Source organism: Gallus gallus, chromosome 12 (genome assembly GCF_016699485.2).
Source record: "Gallus gallus isolate bGalGal1 chromosome 12, bGalGal1.mat.broiler.GRCg7b, whole genome shotgun sequence".
NCBI lineage: Eukaryota > Metazoa > Chordata > Aves > Galliformes > Phasianidae > Gallus > Gallus gallus.
In genome coordinates this window covers 3,446,153-3,460,340 of record NC_052543.1, presented here as the reverse complement: position 1 = coordinate 3,460,340, position 14,188 = coordinate 3,446,153, and the positions used below count along the sequence as shown (strand labels likewise).

Genomic DNA, 14,188 nt, shown 5'->3' with positions numbered 1-14,188 from the left:
CCCATTCTGGGGGTGTTTCTGACATCTTGGGGACGTCGCTGTGTTTGGGACGTGCAGGCAGCCCCACGGCTGCTGCCGGCTGTGGGGTGGGCCAGGACCCGGGCTTTCCTCCTGCATTCGGGCAGTGCCTCAGGTCTGCTGCCACTGCTCCTCAACGTGACGTCCACTGTATATTTACTTGGTCCAGCTGTCTCGAGAAATAGCCCGCTGGTCTCTTCCTGGATCCAGTGTGTTCTACCAGCTGTCCCGGTGCAAAGTGACCTCCTCCGTGCCTGTTGTATGCGTAGCGAGGGAAACGAGGTGTGTTGTAGGCGTAGCGAGGGAAACGAGGTGTGACGCGTGCAGGTTCCTATGCCACCTGTGTGTTATGCCACCTGTGTGTGCCAAGTGTAACTTCGTGATTGGAGGAAACACTTGTATTTAAACACGTAGCCTATAGCAATAAACGCCATTTGCCTCACTTACTCCTGGGGTCTGGGTGAGCATCTGGCCCCGACCTGGTAAAGGGTCGGTTTCGCCCAGCAGTAAGCCCTACACGTGGACAGAGGACGAACACCGGACGAGCGAACGGAGACTACATGCAACAGTGCCCATCCCATTCAAAAGGCTTTTCCAGACTGGGCCGTCCTCGAGCAGAGGTAGACATCAGAGCTGCTCTCAGTTGAATAAAGGCTGTTTGGCATTCTGGGTTCCAGTGCCAAATTTCTCCTTCTCCTTTCACAGCTTCATCTTCCACCGTCCTCCATCAGTCCGCAGTTTGGTACCCATCATCGACAGCATCCTGCCATCCCTAAGGAAGCTCGCCTTTCCCATTTTGACTTTGGCTCCGGTATTTGACATACGGCCTCCTTGCGCTCACCCCGCAGGCTTTGGTATCCCCAGGGGGGGTAAAACCAACACGAATCACAGACTGACAAGCTGTTGGTGCTTTCTTCTTGGATACTCCGCCTCCCGCCGAGCTCGGAAAACTGGGGAGACTTGTTGTCACTCGTGTTCTTTCCTCCCTTGCCTCAGCACCTAGAAGGAGTTCATCTGCACCTGGGGCAGCGCAGCTTCCAGCTGGTTGTGCCGCCATCCCTCCGGTTCCTTAGCAAGCTGATTCCAGGATAGCTGGGATGGCTGGCTGGGTGGGCCGAGCGCAACTGGCTGAGGCCCCAGAAGCCCAAGTGCTGGCTGCTGCTCTTTGCTCACAGCAACCCCAGGCAACACCGCAGTGCTGCAGCACCGTGCCCAGGTGCCCAAGAAGGCCCAGGGCATCCCGGCTTGTAGCAAAACGCTGCAGCCAGCAGGAGCAGGGAGCTGATCGTGCCCCCGTAGCCGGCACTGGTGAGGCCGCACCTCACGTGCTGCGTTCTGTACTGGGCCCCCCCCTCACTACAAGACAGACGTGGAGGCCCTGCAGTGTGTCCGTGGAAGGGCAACGGGGCAGGAAAGAGTGTGGAACAAAAGTCCCATGAGGAGCAGCTGAGGGAAGTGGGATTGTTCAGTGCAGACGAGGCTCGGGGGAGGCCCGAGCACTGCGCATCACTCCCTGTAAGGAGGTTGTAGGGAGGTGGGGGACGGCCTCTTCTCCCAGCTCACAGCGATGGGACGAGAGGGAACGGCCTCAAGTTGCCCCAGGGGAGGTCCCCGTTGGATATTAGGAAGAACACCTCTGCTGAAAGAGCGCTCGGGCACTGGCACAGCTGCGACACCAAGCTGGGAGGGAATGTTGATCTGCCAGAGGGGAGAAGGGCACTACGGAGGGACCTGGATAGACTGGATCGATGGGCCAAGGGCAACGGTATGAGTTCCAATAGGGCCAAGTGTCGGGTCCTGCATTTTGGTCACAACAACCCCAGCAGCCTTACAGGCTTGGGGAGGAGTGGCTGGAAAGCTGCCTGATGGAAAGGGACCTTGGCGTACTGTTGGACAGTCGGCTGAATATGAGCCAGCAGTGTGCCCAGGTGGCCAAGAAGGCCAATGGCGTCCTGGCTTGTGTCAGGAATGGTGTGGTGAGCAGGACGAGGGAAGTCATCCTGCCCCGTACTCGGCATTGGTGAGGCCTCACCTCGAGTACTGTGCTCAGTTTTGGGCACCTCAGTACAAGAAGGACATGGAGGTACCGGAGCAGGTCCAGAGAAGGGCAACGAGGCTGGTGAAGGGCTTGGAAAATCAGCCCTGTGAGGAGAGGCTGGGGGGGCTGGGGCTGCTTAGTGTGGGGAAGAGGAGGCTGAGGGGAGACCTTATTACTCTCTTCCAGTACCTGAAAGGTGCTTACGGTGAGAGCGGGGTAGGTCTCTTCTCACTGGTGACAGCTGACAGGACGAGGGGAAATGGCCTCCAGTTGCGCCAAGGCAAGTTTAGGTTGGACGTTAGGAAACACTTCTTTACAGAAAGGGTTGTTAAACACTGGAATGGGCTCCCCAGGGAGGAGGTTGAGTCACCGTCCCTGCATGTGTTTAAGAGCCGTTTGGATGTGGTGCTCAGAGAGATGATGTAGCGGAGGGCTGTTAGAGTTGGGGTACTGTGGTTCGGATGCGGTTGGACTTGATGATCTTTGAGGTCCTTTCCAACCTGAGTAATTCTATGATTCTATGGTTCTGGGGGAGTCAGCGTCCATGGAGGTGTTCCAGAAGCGTGGGGATGTGGCACTGAGGGACGCGGGCAGCGGGCAGCTGCGGGGGTGGACGGTGGCACTTGGTGATCTTAGAGGTCTTTGCCAACCAGAGAGATTCTGTCATTCTGTGAATGGAGCCATTTATTGCAACGAGAGGTAATCAGCAGCAAAGAACCACAAAGTAAAGCCTCGAGAACATCACGGGAACACGGAAACACTTGACTGGGATACTGATGGAGCCACGGGCCCGGCAGCATTCAGGTGGGGCCAGGAGGCTGGATGTGTGGCCCAGTGCCTTCAGCAGCACCAACACGCCGGGTTCCTGCGGGGCTGCGTCCGGCACCGGGCCCCTCACTCTGCGCTGGCTGCAGGAGCCGCCGCCCTCCTGCTGGGGTGCCCTCACCCCTGTGACGTGTGATGGCGTCACCGAGGGTGTCAGAGAGGGGCCATTGTGACGCATGGGGTGTGGAGCAGAGCTCAGGCTGCGGGGCTCAGGCGGAGCTCAGTGCGACTTGGTGAGGTGAGCAGGGAGGAAGGGGCTGCCTGTTCCCCAGCGCTCGGGGGCCTGAGCTGCGAACTCAGCCTCGTCCCGCTTCTCCCATAGGTTGGCACGTGGAGGAGAAAGCCCAGCACTGATGGGACAGACACTCCGCAAGTGGTTGCCGTCAACGCGCACGGTGTGCGTGGAGACACAGGAGGCCGCCGGCTCGAGGGAGCCTGGTGAGAGCAAAGTATCCCTGCACGCAGCTCCCCGCCGCCGGGCAGAGGGGTGCCGGGGGTCTGCCTGCGGCGGAGGGGGGAGGTGGGGGCACGCAGGGGCTCCACAGCCTCCACGGGCAGGGCCCCTCCGCTCCTTGGCCAGGGGGCCGCGGTTGGGCTGTGGCTGCCTGCTGGCACCGCTGGGCCTGCACTGCCCCTTCCCCTCCACGGCCTCCGGCCCTGCCCCTCAGCTGGCACGGCCGGCACACAGCAGCCCCTGGGACAGCCCCCGGGGGCTCCTGGCCCCGCAAGGCGCTCACTGCTGTTACTCTCCTCTCCAGCATGCGTGCTCTGTGGCCGAGTGGATGAGGACTCGAGCATCCTTGGGCACAAAAAAGAGCTCGGTGGATTCTATTTCCATGAGTTTTGTGCGGTGAGTTCCCTCACGGCTCCTGCCAGCTTCCTCCAGCCAGTGATTTCCATCTTTCTGCCCTAACGAGATCATACTCTGTCCTCCTGTACAGATGTTTGCCAATGATCTCTGTGAACATGTGGAAGCTGGCAGAATGGCACAATTTTCCAGAAAAGACCTGATACGCACAGTGAGGCAGGCAGAGCAGACGGTGAGCACCGGACCAGAACAGGGAGCTTTGTGCCAGGAGAGGCACGGCGAGCTCAGCCTGGTCCCAAGGAAGCAATCCCAGCCCTTCCAACCAGCCCCAGGAGAAAGTCCTGCTCTTGCAGACGAGCCCTGTTCACCAGGCAGCTCTGCAGAGTGCCACCCAGCCCTGCCCGCACGCTGTGCCCTGCCCAGAGGTGCGGGGCCCGCTGCGTAGGCCCTGAGCCTGCTGCTGATGGGGGCCTCTCTGCTTTTCCAGCTCTGCTTCGTCTGTGGCAAGACAGGGGCCACCATCACCTGCGCAGCGTTGGGCTGCGACCGCAGCTTCCATCTCCCCTGCGCCTCGGAGGGCCAATGTGTCACCCTGTACATTGGAAAGTTCCGGTAAGGGCTGCCAGGCGTTGCCTGTGGGCCTCCAACCCACTTTGGCTGTCAGCACCAGGCAAAGCAGTGAGGAACGCGCTGCGACAGCTCCCAGCAGCCTGACAGAGCCAGAGCCAAGGCCTGGGGCTCCTTCCTGCTCCTCTGCCCTCCTCGCAGCACTTCTCACCTTGCCCATCCCTCCCATCTTCCCCCAGGTCCTTGTGCTGGGAGCACCGCCCGCAGCAGGCAGTGGAGGCAGCGCCGGCGCAGGACACGACCTGCATCATCTGCATGGAGCCCGTGGGGGACAGCAGGTCGTACAGCACCATGGTGTGCCCATCCTGCCAACACGCCTGGTTCCACCGGGCCTGCATCCAGGTAGGAGCCCTCCCCTTCCCTCATCCCGTGGGCACCGCAGGCGCTCAGCAGCACCAGGCCCGGCTCACGCTCACCCTGCTCGTGTTTCTGCTGCAGGAACAGGCCATGCGTGCCGGCATCTATTGCTTCCAGTGCCCCCTCTGCAGAGACAGGGACTGGTTTCTTCGAGACATGGTCACTATGGGGATCCGAATCCCATTCAGGTTGGTGTCTTTCAACCAGCTCTCGAGATGTGAGGGCACACAAGCTGTCCTTTGGAAGGAGCTGCCCCAGCAGGCCTGGCCCTTTGCAGCCATTAACATGGGCCTCAGCATCATTGGGAAGCTGGAACGGGGGTTAGGGTGGATGAGGAGGGATTCCACGCATAAGTTTTAGTCCTGGGGCGGTGAGTGCTCATCACATTCCCTCCCTTCTCTGGCAGAAAACCAACATGGGAGGACAACAATGCCTATGCATCCCTGCGAATTCGACACGATCGCTGTGATGCCAGCAGCTGCCTTTACCCACGCGGCAGGGAGCGGGCAGAGAGAGAGGGGTGAGTTACCTCAGCAGCCCTCTGGGGCTCTGCGTGGGATCGCAGCCTCACCACAGGCTGGGGCAGCACAGACTGAGCACCAGAGCTGTGCCGGGCACTCCCTGGCTCAGGTCGCTTTGTCCTCACGGCCACAACCCGTTGGTTTCCCAGGCCCTGGCAGCTGCTCCTCTGCAGCTCCTGTGCTGCACAAGGCACCCATCGGCGCTGCTCCTTCTTGAGTCAGGGCACAGCCAGCTGGGAGTGCAACGCCTGTGCTGGAGAGGGCACCGGTAAGAGGCAAACAGCCGCGTGCTGCTGGGCTGGGGCCAGGCGAGGCCTTGCTCCAGTCCCTTTGGCCCACGAGGGATGGGAGCCTGTCCCACCCTGGGGCTGGAGTCCCATCCCGCTCACCTTCCCGTCTCCCCTTACAGCCTCCGGCAGCGGTGTGGACAGAGCTGGCCCCAGCACCGCCAGCCAGCAGGGACTGCCGCCTCTCATAGGCCCCATAACATTGGAGAGCAGCAGCACCTCCAGCACCACCAGCACCTCCAGCACCTCCAGCACCACCAGCACCACCAGCACCACCAGCCAGGCACCGTCGGGGCCAGCTCACGTTCCCAAGGTGCCTGAGAGCGGCGTCCCGCCTAACCAGCACAGGACAAAATGGCGGAGAATCTGCACACGTTTACATCGCATTGACGATGAATGGAACGAGCCCCAAGAATGCTGCGGGAGCAGCCGTGCTGCAGCCCTGCTGAGCGTTGAGAGCAGCACCCCGAACTCTGCCAGCCAGGGTACATCACGTCCCTCAAGGCACTCCCGTGCAGCTGGCTCCAGCCACCGGCGCAGACGGGGACAGCAGGATCGCACAAGAAGCCGCTCTCCGCTGCAGCGCCAGGCCGCAGGTTCCCCGAGCCAGCCCCAAAGGCACCGTGGGAGCAGGCAGGCACCAGCCCTTAGTGATGAGAGCGGCACCCACAGACACACAGGACAAGGAACACCGAGGTCCTCAAGAGTTTCCGCAGCGGCTGCTGGAAGCCGGTCCAGGCAGCCAGGGCGGGCCCGGACTCGAAGCCGCTCGCCTCGTCAACATCGGGATGCAGACACCCGCAGCCAGCCCCACAGACGCCGCAGGAGCCGGTCCAGGCGGCGACGGCCAGCCCAGGGGCGAAGGCCGCTCCCGGGTACCACGTCGGGCCCGGAATACCCACCGCCGGCCCCACTGATGCTGTAGGAGCAGCCGTGTGCAAGCTCCACTTGCTATCCAAAGTCATCAGAGTCCATCGCAATAAAACACAGTTCCATCATGCCACTGTCGCTTTCATTCTTCTCTGCCTTTCCCGAGGTGGGCAGCTTTAGGGGCTGGAACCACGGGGATCCCTTCCCCCCAGCACCCAACCCATTCCTTCCTCCCCGCAGCCCGGTTCACGCTGAGCTGGGTTCTGGCCCCGACTCCCGTGGGGCGCAACATTTCCAACGCGCAGCGTGGCAAGAGGCTAGGCTGGCAGCTGCAGCCCCATTCTGGGGGTGTTTCTGACATCTTGGGGACGTCGCTGTGTTTGGGACGTGCAGGCAGCCCCACGGCTGCTGCCGGCTGTGGGGTGGGCCAGGACCCGGGCTTTCCTCCTGCATTCGGACAGTGCCTCAGGTCTGCTGCCACTGCTCCTCAACGTGACGTCCACTGTATATTTACTTGGTCCAGCTGTCTCGAGAAATAGCCCGCTGGTCTCTTCCTGGATCCAGTGTGTTCTACCAGCTGTCCCGGTGCAAAGTGACCTCCTCCGTGCCTGTTGTATGCGTAGCGAGGGAAACGAGGTGTGTTGTAGGCGTAGCGAGGGAAACGAGGTGTGACGCGTGCAGGTTCCTATGCCACCTGTGTGTTATGCCACCTGTGTGTGCCAAGTGTAACTTCGTGATTGGAGGAAACACTTGTATTTAAACACGTAGCCTATAGCAATAAACGCCATTTGCCTCACTTACTCCTGGGGTCTGGGTGAGCATCTGGCCCCGACCTGGTAAAGGGTCGGTTTCGCCCAGCAGTAAGCCCTACACGTGGACAGAGGACGAACACCGGACGAGCGAACGGAGACTACATGCAACAGTGCCCATCCCATTCAAAAGGCTTTTCCAGACTGGGCCGTCCTCGAGCAGAGGTAGACATCAGAGCTGCTCTCAGTTGAATAAAGGCTGTTTGGCATTCTGGGTTCCAGTGCCAAATTTCTCCTTCTCCTTTCACAGCTTCATCTTCCACCGTCCTCCATCAGTCCGCAGTTTGGTACCCATCATCGACAGCATCCTGCCATCCCTAAGGAAGCTCGCCTTTCCCATTTTGACTTTGGCTCCGGTATTTGACATACGGCCTCCTTGCGCTCACCCCGCAGGCTTTGGTATCCCCAGGGGGGGTAAAACCAACACGAATCACAGACTGACAAGCTGTTGGTGCTTTCTTCTTGGATACTCCGCCTCCCGCCGAGCTCGGAAAACTGGGGAGACTTGTTGTCACTCGTGTTCTTTCCTCCCTTGCCTCAGCACCTAGAAGGAGTTCATCTGCACCTGGGGCAGCGCAGCTTCCAGCTGGTTGTGCCGCCATCCCTCCGGTTCCTTAGCAAGCTGATTCCAGGATAGCTGGGATGGCTGGCTGGGTGGGCCGAGCGCAACTGGCTGAGGCCCCAGAAGCCCAAGTGCTGGCTGCTGCTCTTTGCTCACAGCAACCCCAGGCAACACCGCAGTGCTGCAGCACCGTGCCCAGGTGCCCAAGAAGGCCCAGGGCATCCCGGCTTGTAGCAAAACGCTGCAGCCAGCAGGAGCAGGGAGCTGATCGTGCCCCCGTAGCCGGCACTGGTGAGGCCGCACCTCACGTGCTGCGTTCTGTACTGGGCCCCCCCCCTCACTACAAGACAGACGTGGAGGCCCTGCAGTGTGTCCGTGGAAGGGCAACGGGGCAGGAAAGAGTGTGGAACAAAAGTCCCATGAGGAGCAGCTGAGGGAAGTGGGATTGTTCAGTGCAGACGAGGCTCGGGGGAGGCCCGAGCACTGCGCATCACTCCCTGTAAGGAGGTTGTAGGGAGGTGGGGGACGGCCTCTTCTCCCAGCTCACAGCGATGGGACGAGAGGGAACGGCCTCAAGTTGCCCCAGGGGAGGTCCCCGTTGGATATTAGGAAGAACACCTCTGCTGAAAGAGCGCTCGGGCACTGGCACAGCTGCGACACCAAGCTGGGAGGGAATGTTGATCTGCCAGAGGGGAGAAGGGCACTACGGAGGGACCTGGATAGACTGGATCGATGGGCCAAGGGCAACGGTATGAGTTCCAATAGGGCCAAGTGTCGGGTCCTGCATTTTGGTCACAACAACCCCAGCAGCCTTACAGGCTTGGGGAGGAGTGGCTGGAAAGCTGCCTGATGGAAAGGGACCTTGGCGTACTGTTGGACAGTCGGCTGAATATGAGCCAGCAGTGTGCCCAGGTGGCCAAGAAGGCCAATGGCGTCCTGGCTTGTGTCAGGAATGGTGTGGTGAGCAGGACGAGGGAAGTCATCCTGCCCCGTACTCGGCATTGGTGAGGCCTCACCTCGAGTACTGTGCTCAGTTTTGGGCACCTCAGTACAAGAAGGACATGGAGGTACCGGAGCAGGTCCAGAGAAGGGCAACGAGGCTGGTGAAGGGCTTGGAAAATCAGCCCTGTGAGGAGAGGCTGGGGGGGCTGGGGCTGCTTAGTGTGGGGAAGAGGAGGCTGAGGGGAGACCTTATTACTCTCTTCCAGTACCTGAAAGGTGCTTACGGTGAGAGCGGGGTAGGTCTCTTCTCACTGGTGACAGCTGACAGGACGAGGGGAAATGGCCTCCAGTTGCGCCAAGGCAAGTTTAGGTTGGACGTTAGGAAACACTTCTTTACAGAAAGGGTTGTTAAACACTGGAATGGGCTCCCCAGGGAGGAGGTTGAGTCACCGTCCCTGCATGTGTTTAAGAGCCGTTTGGATGTGGTGCTCAGAGAGATGATGTAGCGGAGGGCTGTTAGAGTTGGGGTACTGTGGTTCGGATGCGGGTGGACTTGATGATCTTTGAGGTCCTTTCCAACCTGAGTAATTCTATGATTCTATGGTTCTGGGGGAGTCAGCGTCCATGGAGGTGTTCCAGAAGCGTGGGGATGTGGCACTGAGGGACGCGGGCAGCGGGCAGCTGCGGGGGTGGACGGTGGCACTTGGTGATCTTAGAGGTCTTTGCCAACCAGAGAGATTCTGTCATTCTGTGAATGGAGCCATTTATTGCAACGAGAGGTAATCAGCAGCAAAGAACCACAAAGTAAAGCCTCGAGAACATCACGGGAACACGGAAACACTTGACTGGGATACTGATGGAGCCACAGGCCCGGCAGCATTCAGGTGGGGCCAGGAGGCTGGATGTGTGGCCCAGTGCCTTCAGCAGCACCAACACGCCGGGTTCCTGCGGGGCTGCGTCCGGCACCGGGCCCCTCACTCTGCGCTGGCTGCAGGAGCTGCTGCCCTCCTGCTGGGGTGCCCTCACCCCTGTGACGTGTGATGGCGTCACCGAGGGTGTCAGAGAGGGGCCATTGTGACGCATGGGGTGTGGAGCAGAGCTCAGGCTGCGGGGCTCAGGCGGAGCTCAGTGCGACTTGGTGAGGTGAGCAGGGAGGAAGGGGCTGCCTGTTCCCCAGCGCTCGGGGGCCTGAGCTGCGAACTCAGCCTCGTCCCGCTTCTCCCATAGGTTGGCACGTGGAGGAGAAAGCCCAGCACTGATGGGACAGACACTCCGCAAGTGGTTGCCGTCAACGCGCACGGTGTGCGTGGAGACACAGGAGGCCGCCGGCTCGAGGGAGCCTGGTGAGAGCAAAGTATCCCTGCACGCAGCTCCCCGCCGCCGGGCAGAGGGGTGCCGGGGGTCTGCCTGCGGCGGAGGGGGGAGGTGGGGGCACGCAGGGGCTCCCCAGCCTCCACGGGCAGGGCCCCTCTGCTCCTTGGCCAGGGGGCCGCGGTTGGGCTGTGGCTGCCTGCTGGCACCGCTGGGCCTGCACTGCCCCTTCCCCTCCACGGCCTCCGGCCCTGCCCCTCAGCTGGCACGGCCGGCACACAGCAGCCCCTGGGACAGCCCCCGGGGGCTCCTGGCCCCGCAAGGCGCTCACTGCTGTTACTCTCCTCTCCAGCATGCGTGCTCTGTGGCCGAGTGGATGAGGACTCGAGCATCCTTGGGCACAAAAAAGAGCTCGGTGGATTCTATTTCCATGAGTTTTGTGCGGTGAGTTCCCTCATGGCTCCTGCCAGCTTCCTCCAGCCAGTGATTTCCATCTTTCTGCCCTAACGAGATCATACTCTGTCCTCCTGTACAGATGTTTGCCAATGATCTCTGTGAACATGTGGAAGCTGGCAGAATGGCACAATTTTCCAGAAAAGACCTGATACGCACAGTGAGGCAGGCAGAGCAGACGGTGAGCACCGGACCAGAACAGGGAGCTTTGTGCCAGGAGAGGCACGGCGAGCTCAGCCTGGTCCCAAGGAAGCAATCCCGGCCCTTCCAACCAGCCCCAGGAGAAAGTCCTGCTCTTGCAGACGAGCCCTGTTCACCAGGCAGCTCTGCAGAGTGCCACCCAGCCCTGCCCGCACGCTGTGCCCTGCCCAGAGGTGCGGGGCCCGCTGCGTAGGCCCTGAGCCTGCTGCTGATGGGGGCCTCTCTGCTTTTCCAGCTCTGCTTCGTCTGTGGCAAGACAGGGGCCACCATCACCTGCGCAGCGTTGGGCTGCGACCGCAGCTTCCATCTCCCCTGCGCCTCGGAGGGCCAATGTGTCACCCTGTACATTGGAAAGTTCCGGTAAGGGCTGCCAGGCGTTGCCTGTGGGCCTCCAACCCACTTTGGCTGTCAGCACCAGGCAAAGCAGTGAGGAACGCGCTGCGACAGCTCCCAGCAGCCTGACAGAGCCAGAGCCAAGGCCTGGGGCTCCTTCCTGCTCCTCTGCCCTCCTCGCAGCACTTCTCACCTTGCCCATCCCTCCCATCTTCCCCCAGGTCCTTGTGCTGGGAGCACCGCCCGCAGCAGGCAGTGGAGGCAGCGCCGGCGCAGGACACGACCTGCATCATCTGCATGGAGCCCGTGGGGGACAGCAGGTCGTACAGCACCATGGTGTGCCCATCCTGCCAACACGCCTGGTTCCACCGGGCCTGCATCCAGGTAGGAGCCCTCCCCTTCCCTCATCCCGTGGGCACCGCAGGCGCTCAGCAGCACCAGGCCCGGCTCACGCTCACCCTGCTCGTGTTTCTGCTGCAGGAACAGGCCATGCGTGCCGGCATCTATTGCTTCCAGTGCCCCCTCTGCAGAGACAGGGACTGGTTTCTTCGAGACATGGTCACTATGGGGATCCGAATCCCATTCAGGTTGGTGTCTTTCAACCAGCTCTCGAGATGTGAGGGCACACAAGCTGTCCTTTGGAAGGAGCTGCCCCAGCAGGCCTGGCCCTTTGCAGCCATTAACATGGGCCTCAGCATCATTGGGAAGCTGGAACGGGGGTTAGGGTGGATGAGGAGGGATTCCACGCATAAGTTTTAGTCCTGGGGCGGTGAGTGCTCATCACATTCCCTCCCTTCTCTGGCAGAAAACCAACATGGGAGGACAACAATGCCTATGCATCCCTGCGAATTCGACACGATCGCTGTGATGCCAGCAGCTGCCTTTACCCACGCGGCAGGGAGCGGGCAGAGAGAGAGGGGTGAGTTACCTCAGCAGCCCTCTGGGGCTCTGCGTGGGATCGCAGCCTCACCACAGGCTGGGGCAGCACAGACTGAGCACCAGAGCTGTGCCGGGCACTCCCTGGCTCAGGTCGCTTTGTCCTCACGGCCACAACCCGTTGGTTTCCCAGGCCCTGGCAGCTGCTCCTCTGCAGCTCCTGTGCTGCACAAGGCACCCATCGGCGCTGCTCCTTCTTGAGTCAGGGCACAGCCAGCTGGGAGTGCAACGCCTGTGCTGGAGAGGGCACCGGTAAGAGGCAAACAGCCGCGTGCTGCTGGGCTGGGGCCAGGCGAGGCCTTGCTCCAGTCCCTTTGGCCCACGAGGGATGGGAGCCTGTCCCACCCTGGGGCTGGAGTCCCATCCCGCTCACCTTCCCGTCTCCCCTTACAGCCTCCGGCAGCGGTGTGGACAGAGCTGGCCCCAGCACCGCCAGCCAGCAGGGACTGCCGCCTCTCATAGGCCCCATAACATTGGAGAGCAGCAGCACCTCCAGCACCACCAGCACCTCCAGCACCTCCAGCACCACCAGCACCACCAGCACCACCAGCCAGGCACCGTCGGGGCCAGCTCACGTTCCCAAGGTGCCTGAGAGCGGCGTCCCGCCTAACCAGCACAGGACAAAATGGCGGAGAATCTGCACACGTTTACATCGCATTGACGATGAATGGAACGAGCCCCAAGAATGCTGCGGGAGCAGCCGTGCTGCAGCCCTGCTGAGCGTTGAGAGCAGCACCCCGAACTCTGCCAGCCAGGGTACATCACGTCCCTCAAGGCACTCCCGTGCAGCTGGCTCCAGCCACCGGCGCAGACGGGGACAGCAGGATCGCACAAGAAGCCGCTCTCCGCTGCAGCGCCAGGCCGCAGGTTCCCCGAGCCAGCCCCAAAGGCACCGTGGGAGCAGGCAGGCACCAGCCCTTAGTGATGAGAGCGGCACCCACAGACACACAGGACAAGGAACACCGAGGTCCTCAAGAGTTTCCGCAGCGGCTGCTGGAAGCCGGTCCAGGCAGCCAGGGCGGGCCCGGACTCGAAGCCGCTCGCCTCGTCAACATCGGGATGCAGACACCCGCAGCCAGCCCCACAGACGCCGCAGGAGCCGGTCCAGGCGGCGACGGCCAGCCCAGGGGCGAAGGCCGCTCCCGGGTACCACGTCGGGCCCGGAATACCCACCGCCGGCCCCACTGATGCTGTAGGAGCAGCCGTGTGCAAGCTCCACTTGCTATCCAAAGTCATCAGAGTCCATCGCAATAAAACACAGTTCCATCATGCCACTGTCGCTTTCATTCTTCTCTGCCTTTCCCGAGGTGGGCAGCTTTAGGGGCTGGAACCACGGGGATCCCTTCCCCCCAGCACCCAACCCATTCCTTCCTCCCCGCAGCCCGGTTCACGCTGAGCTGGGTTCTGGCCCCGACTCCCGTGGGGCGCAACATTTCCAACGCGCAGCGTGGCAAGAGGCTAGGCTGGCAGCTGCAGCCCCATTCTGGGGGTGTTTCTGACATCTTGGGGACGTCGCTGTGTTTGGGACGTGCAGGCAGCCCCACGGCTGCTGCCGGCTGTGGGGTGGGCCAGGACCCGGGCTTTCCTCCTGCATTCGGGCAGTGCCTCAGGTCTGCTGCCACTGCTCCTCAACGTGACGTCCACTGTATATTTACTTGGTCCAGCTGTCTCGAGAAATAGCCCGCTGGTCTCTTCCTGGATCCAGTGTGTTCTACCAGCTGTCCCGGTGCAAAGTGACCTCCTCCGTGCCTGTTGTATGCGTAGCGAGGGAAACGAGGTGTGTTGTAGGCGTAGCGAGGGAAACGAGGTGTGACGCGTGCAGGTTCCTATGCCACCTGTGTGTTATGCCACCTGTGTGTGCCAAGTGTAACTTCGTGATTGGAGGAAACACTTGTATTTAAACACGTAGCCTATAGCAATAAACGCCATTTGCCTCACTTACTCCTGGGGTCTGGGTGAGCATCTGGCCCCGACCTGGTAAAGGGTCGGTTTCGCCCAGCAGTAAGCCCTACACGTGGACAGAGGACGAACACCGGACGAGCGAACGGAGACTACATGCAACAGTGCCCATCCCATTCAAAAGGCTTTTCCAGACTGGGCCGTCCTCGAGCAGAGGTAGACATCAGAGCTGCTCTCAGTTGAATAAAGGCTGTTTGGCATTCTGGGTTCCAGTGCCAAATTTCTCCTTCTCCTTTCACAGCTTCATCTTCCACCGTCCTCCATCAGTCCGCAGTTTGGTACCCATCATCGACAGCATCCTGCCATCCCTAAGGAAGCTCGCCTTTCCCAT

The 14,188-nt window shown here is 61.1% G+C and overlaps 2 protein-coding genes across 2 annotated transcripts; both read left to right on the top strand.

Moving 5' to 3' along the window:
- Positions 1-2,468: 2,468 nt before the first annotated feature.
- LOC112533357 (PHD finger protein 7-like) lies at positions 2,469-6,482 on the top strand. Its single transcript, XM_040646701.2, has 10 exons — positions 2,469-3,119; positions 3,204-3,319; positions 3,640-3,731; positions 3,823-3,921; positions 4,177-4,301; positions 4,496-4,658; positions 4,755-4,861; positions 5,080-5,193; positions 5,344-5,462; positions 5,604-6,482. Exons 1-10 carry the CDS (start codon positions 3,058-3,060, stop codon positions 6,404-6,406), a joined length of 1,800 nt encoding a protein of 599 aa, XP_040502635.1. The 5' UTR covers positions 2,469-3,057; the 3' UTR covers positions 6,407-6,482.
- Positions 6,483-9,667: 3,185 nt separating this feature from the next.
- On the top strand, positions 9,668-13,839 carry LOC112533356 (PHD finger protein 7-like). The gene is made up of 10 exons (XM_025154680.2): positions 9,668-9,807; positions 9,892-10,007; positions 10,328-10,419; positions 10,511-10,609; positions 10,865-10,989; positions 11,184-11,346; positions 11,443-11,549; positions 11,768-11,881; positions 12,032-12,150; positions 12,292-13,839. The coding sequence occupies exons 1-10, from the start codon at positions 9,746-9,748 to the stop codon at positions 13,092-13,094; spliced, it is 1,800 nt and encodes a 599-aa protein (XP_025010448.2). The 5' UTR covers positions 9,668-9,745; the 3' UTR covers positions 13,095-13,839.
- The last annotated feature ends 349 nt before the right edge of the window (positions 13,840-14,188 follow it).

Bases quoted from the DNA above. Each gene is read 5' to 3' on its own strand.
- LOC112533357 (XM_040646701.2), top strand. From the start codon at position 3,058: ATGGGGTGTGGAGCAGAGCTCAGGCTGCGGGGCTCAGGCGGAGCTCAG. The intron at 3,120-3,203 runs GTGAGCAGGGAG...CTTCTCCCATAG, and splicing joins GCTCAGTGCGACTTGGTGAG to GTTGGCACGTGGAGGAGAAA. The intron at 5,463-5,603 runs GTAAGAGGCAAA...CTCCCCTTACAG, and splicing joins CTGTGCTGGAGAGGGCACCG to CCTCCGGCAGCGGTGTGGAC.
- LOC112533356 (XM_025154680.2), top strand. From the start codon at position 9,746: ATGGGGTGTGGAGCAGAGCTCAGGCTGCGGGGCTCAGGCGGAGCTCAG. The intron at 10,008-10,327 runs GTGAGAGCAAAG...TCTCCTCTCCAG, and splicing joins CGCCGGCTCGAGGGAGCCTG to CATGCGTGCTCTGTGGCCGA. The intron at 11,347-11,442 runs GTAGGAGCCCTC...TTTCTGCTGCAG, and splicing joins TCCACCGGGCCTGCATCCAG to GAACAGGCCATGCGTGCCGG.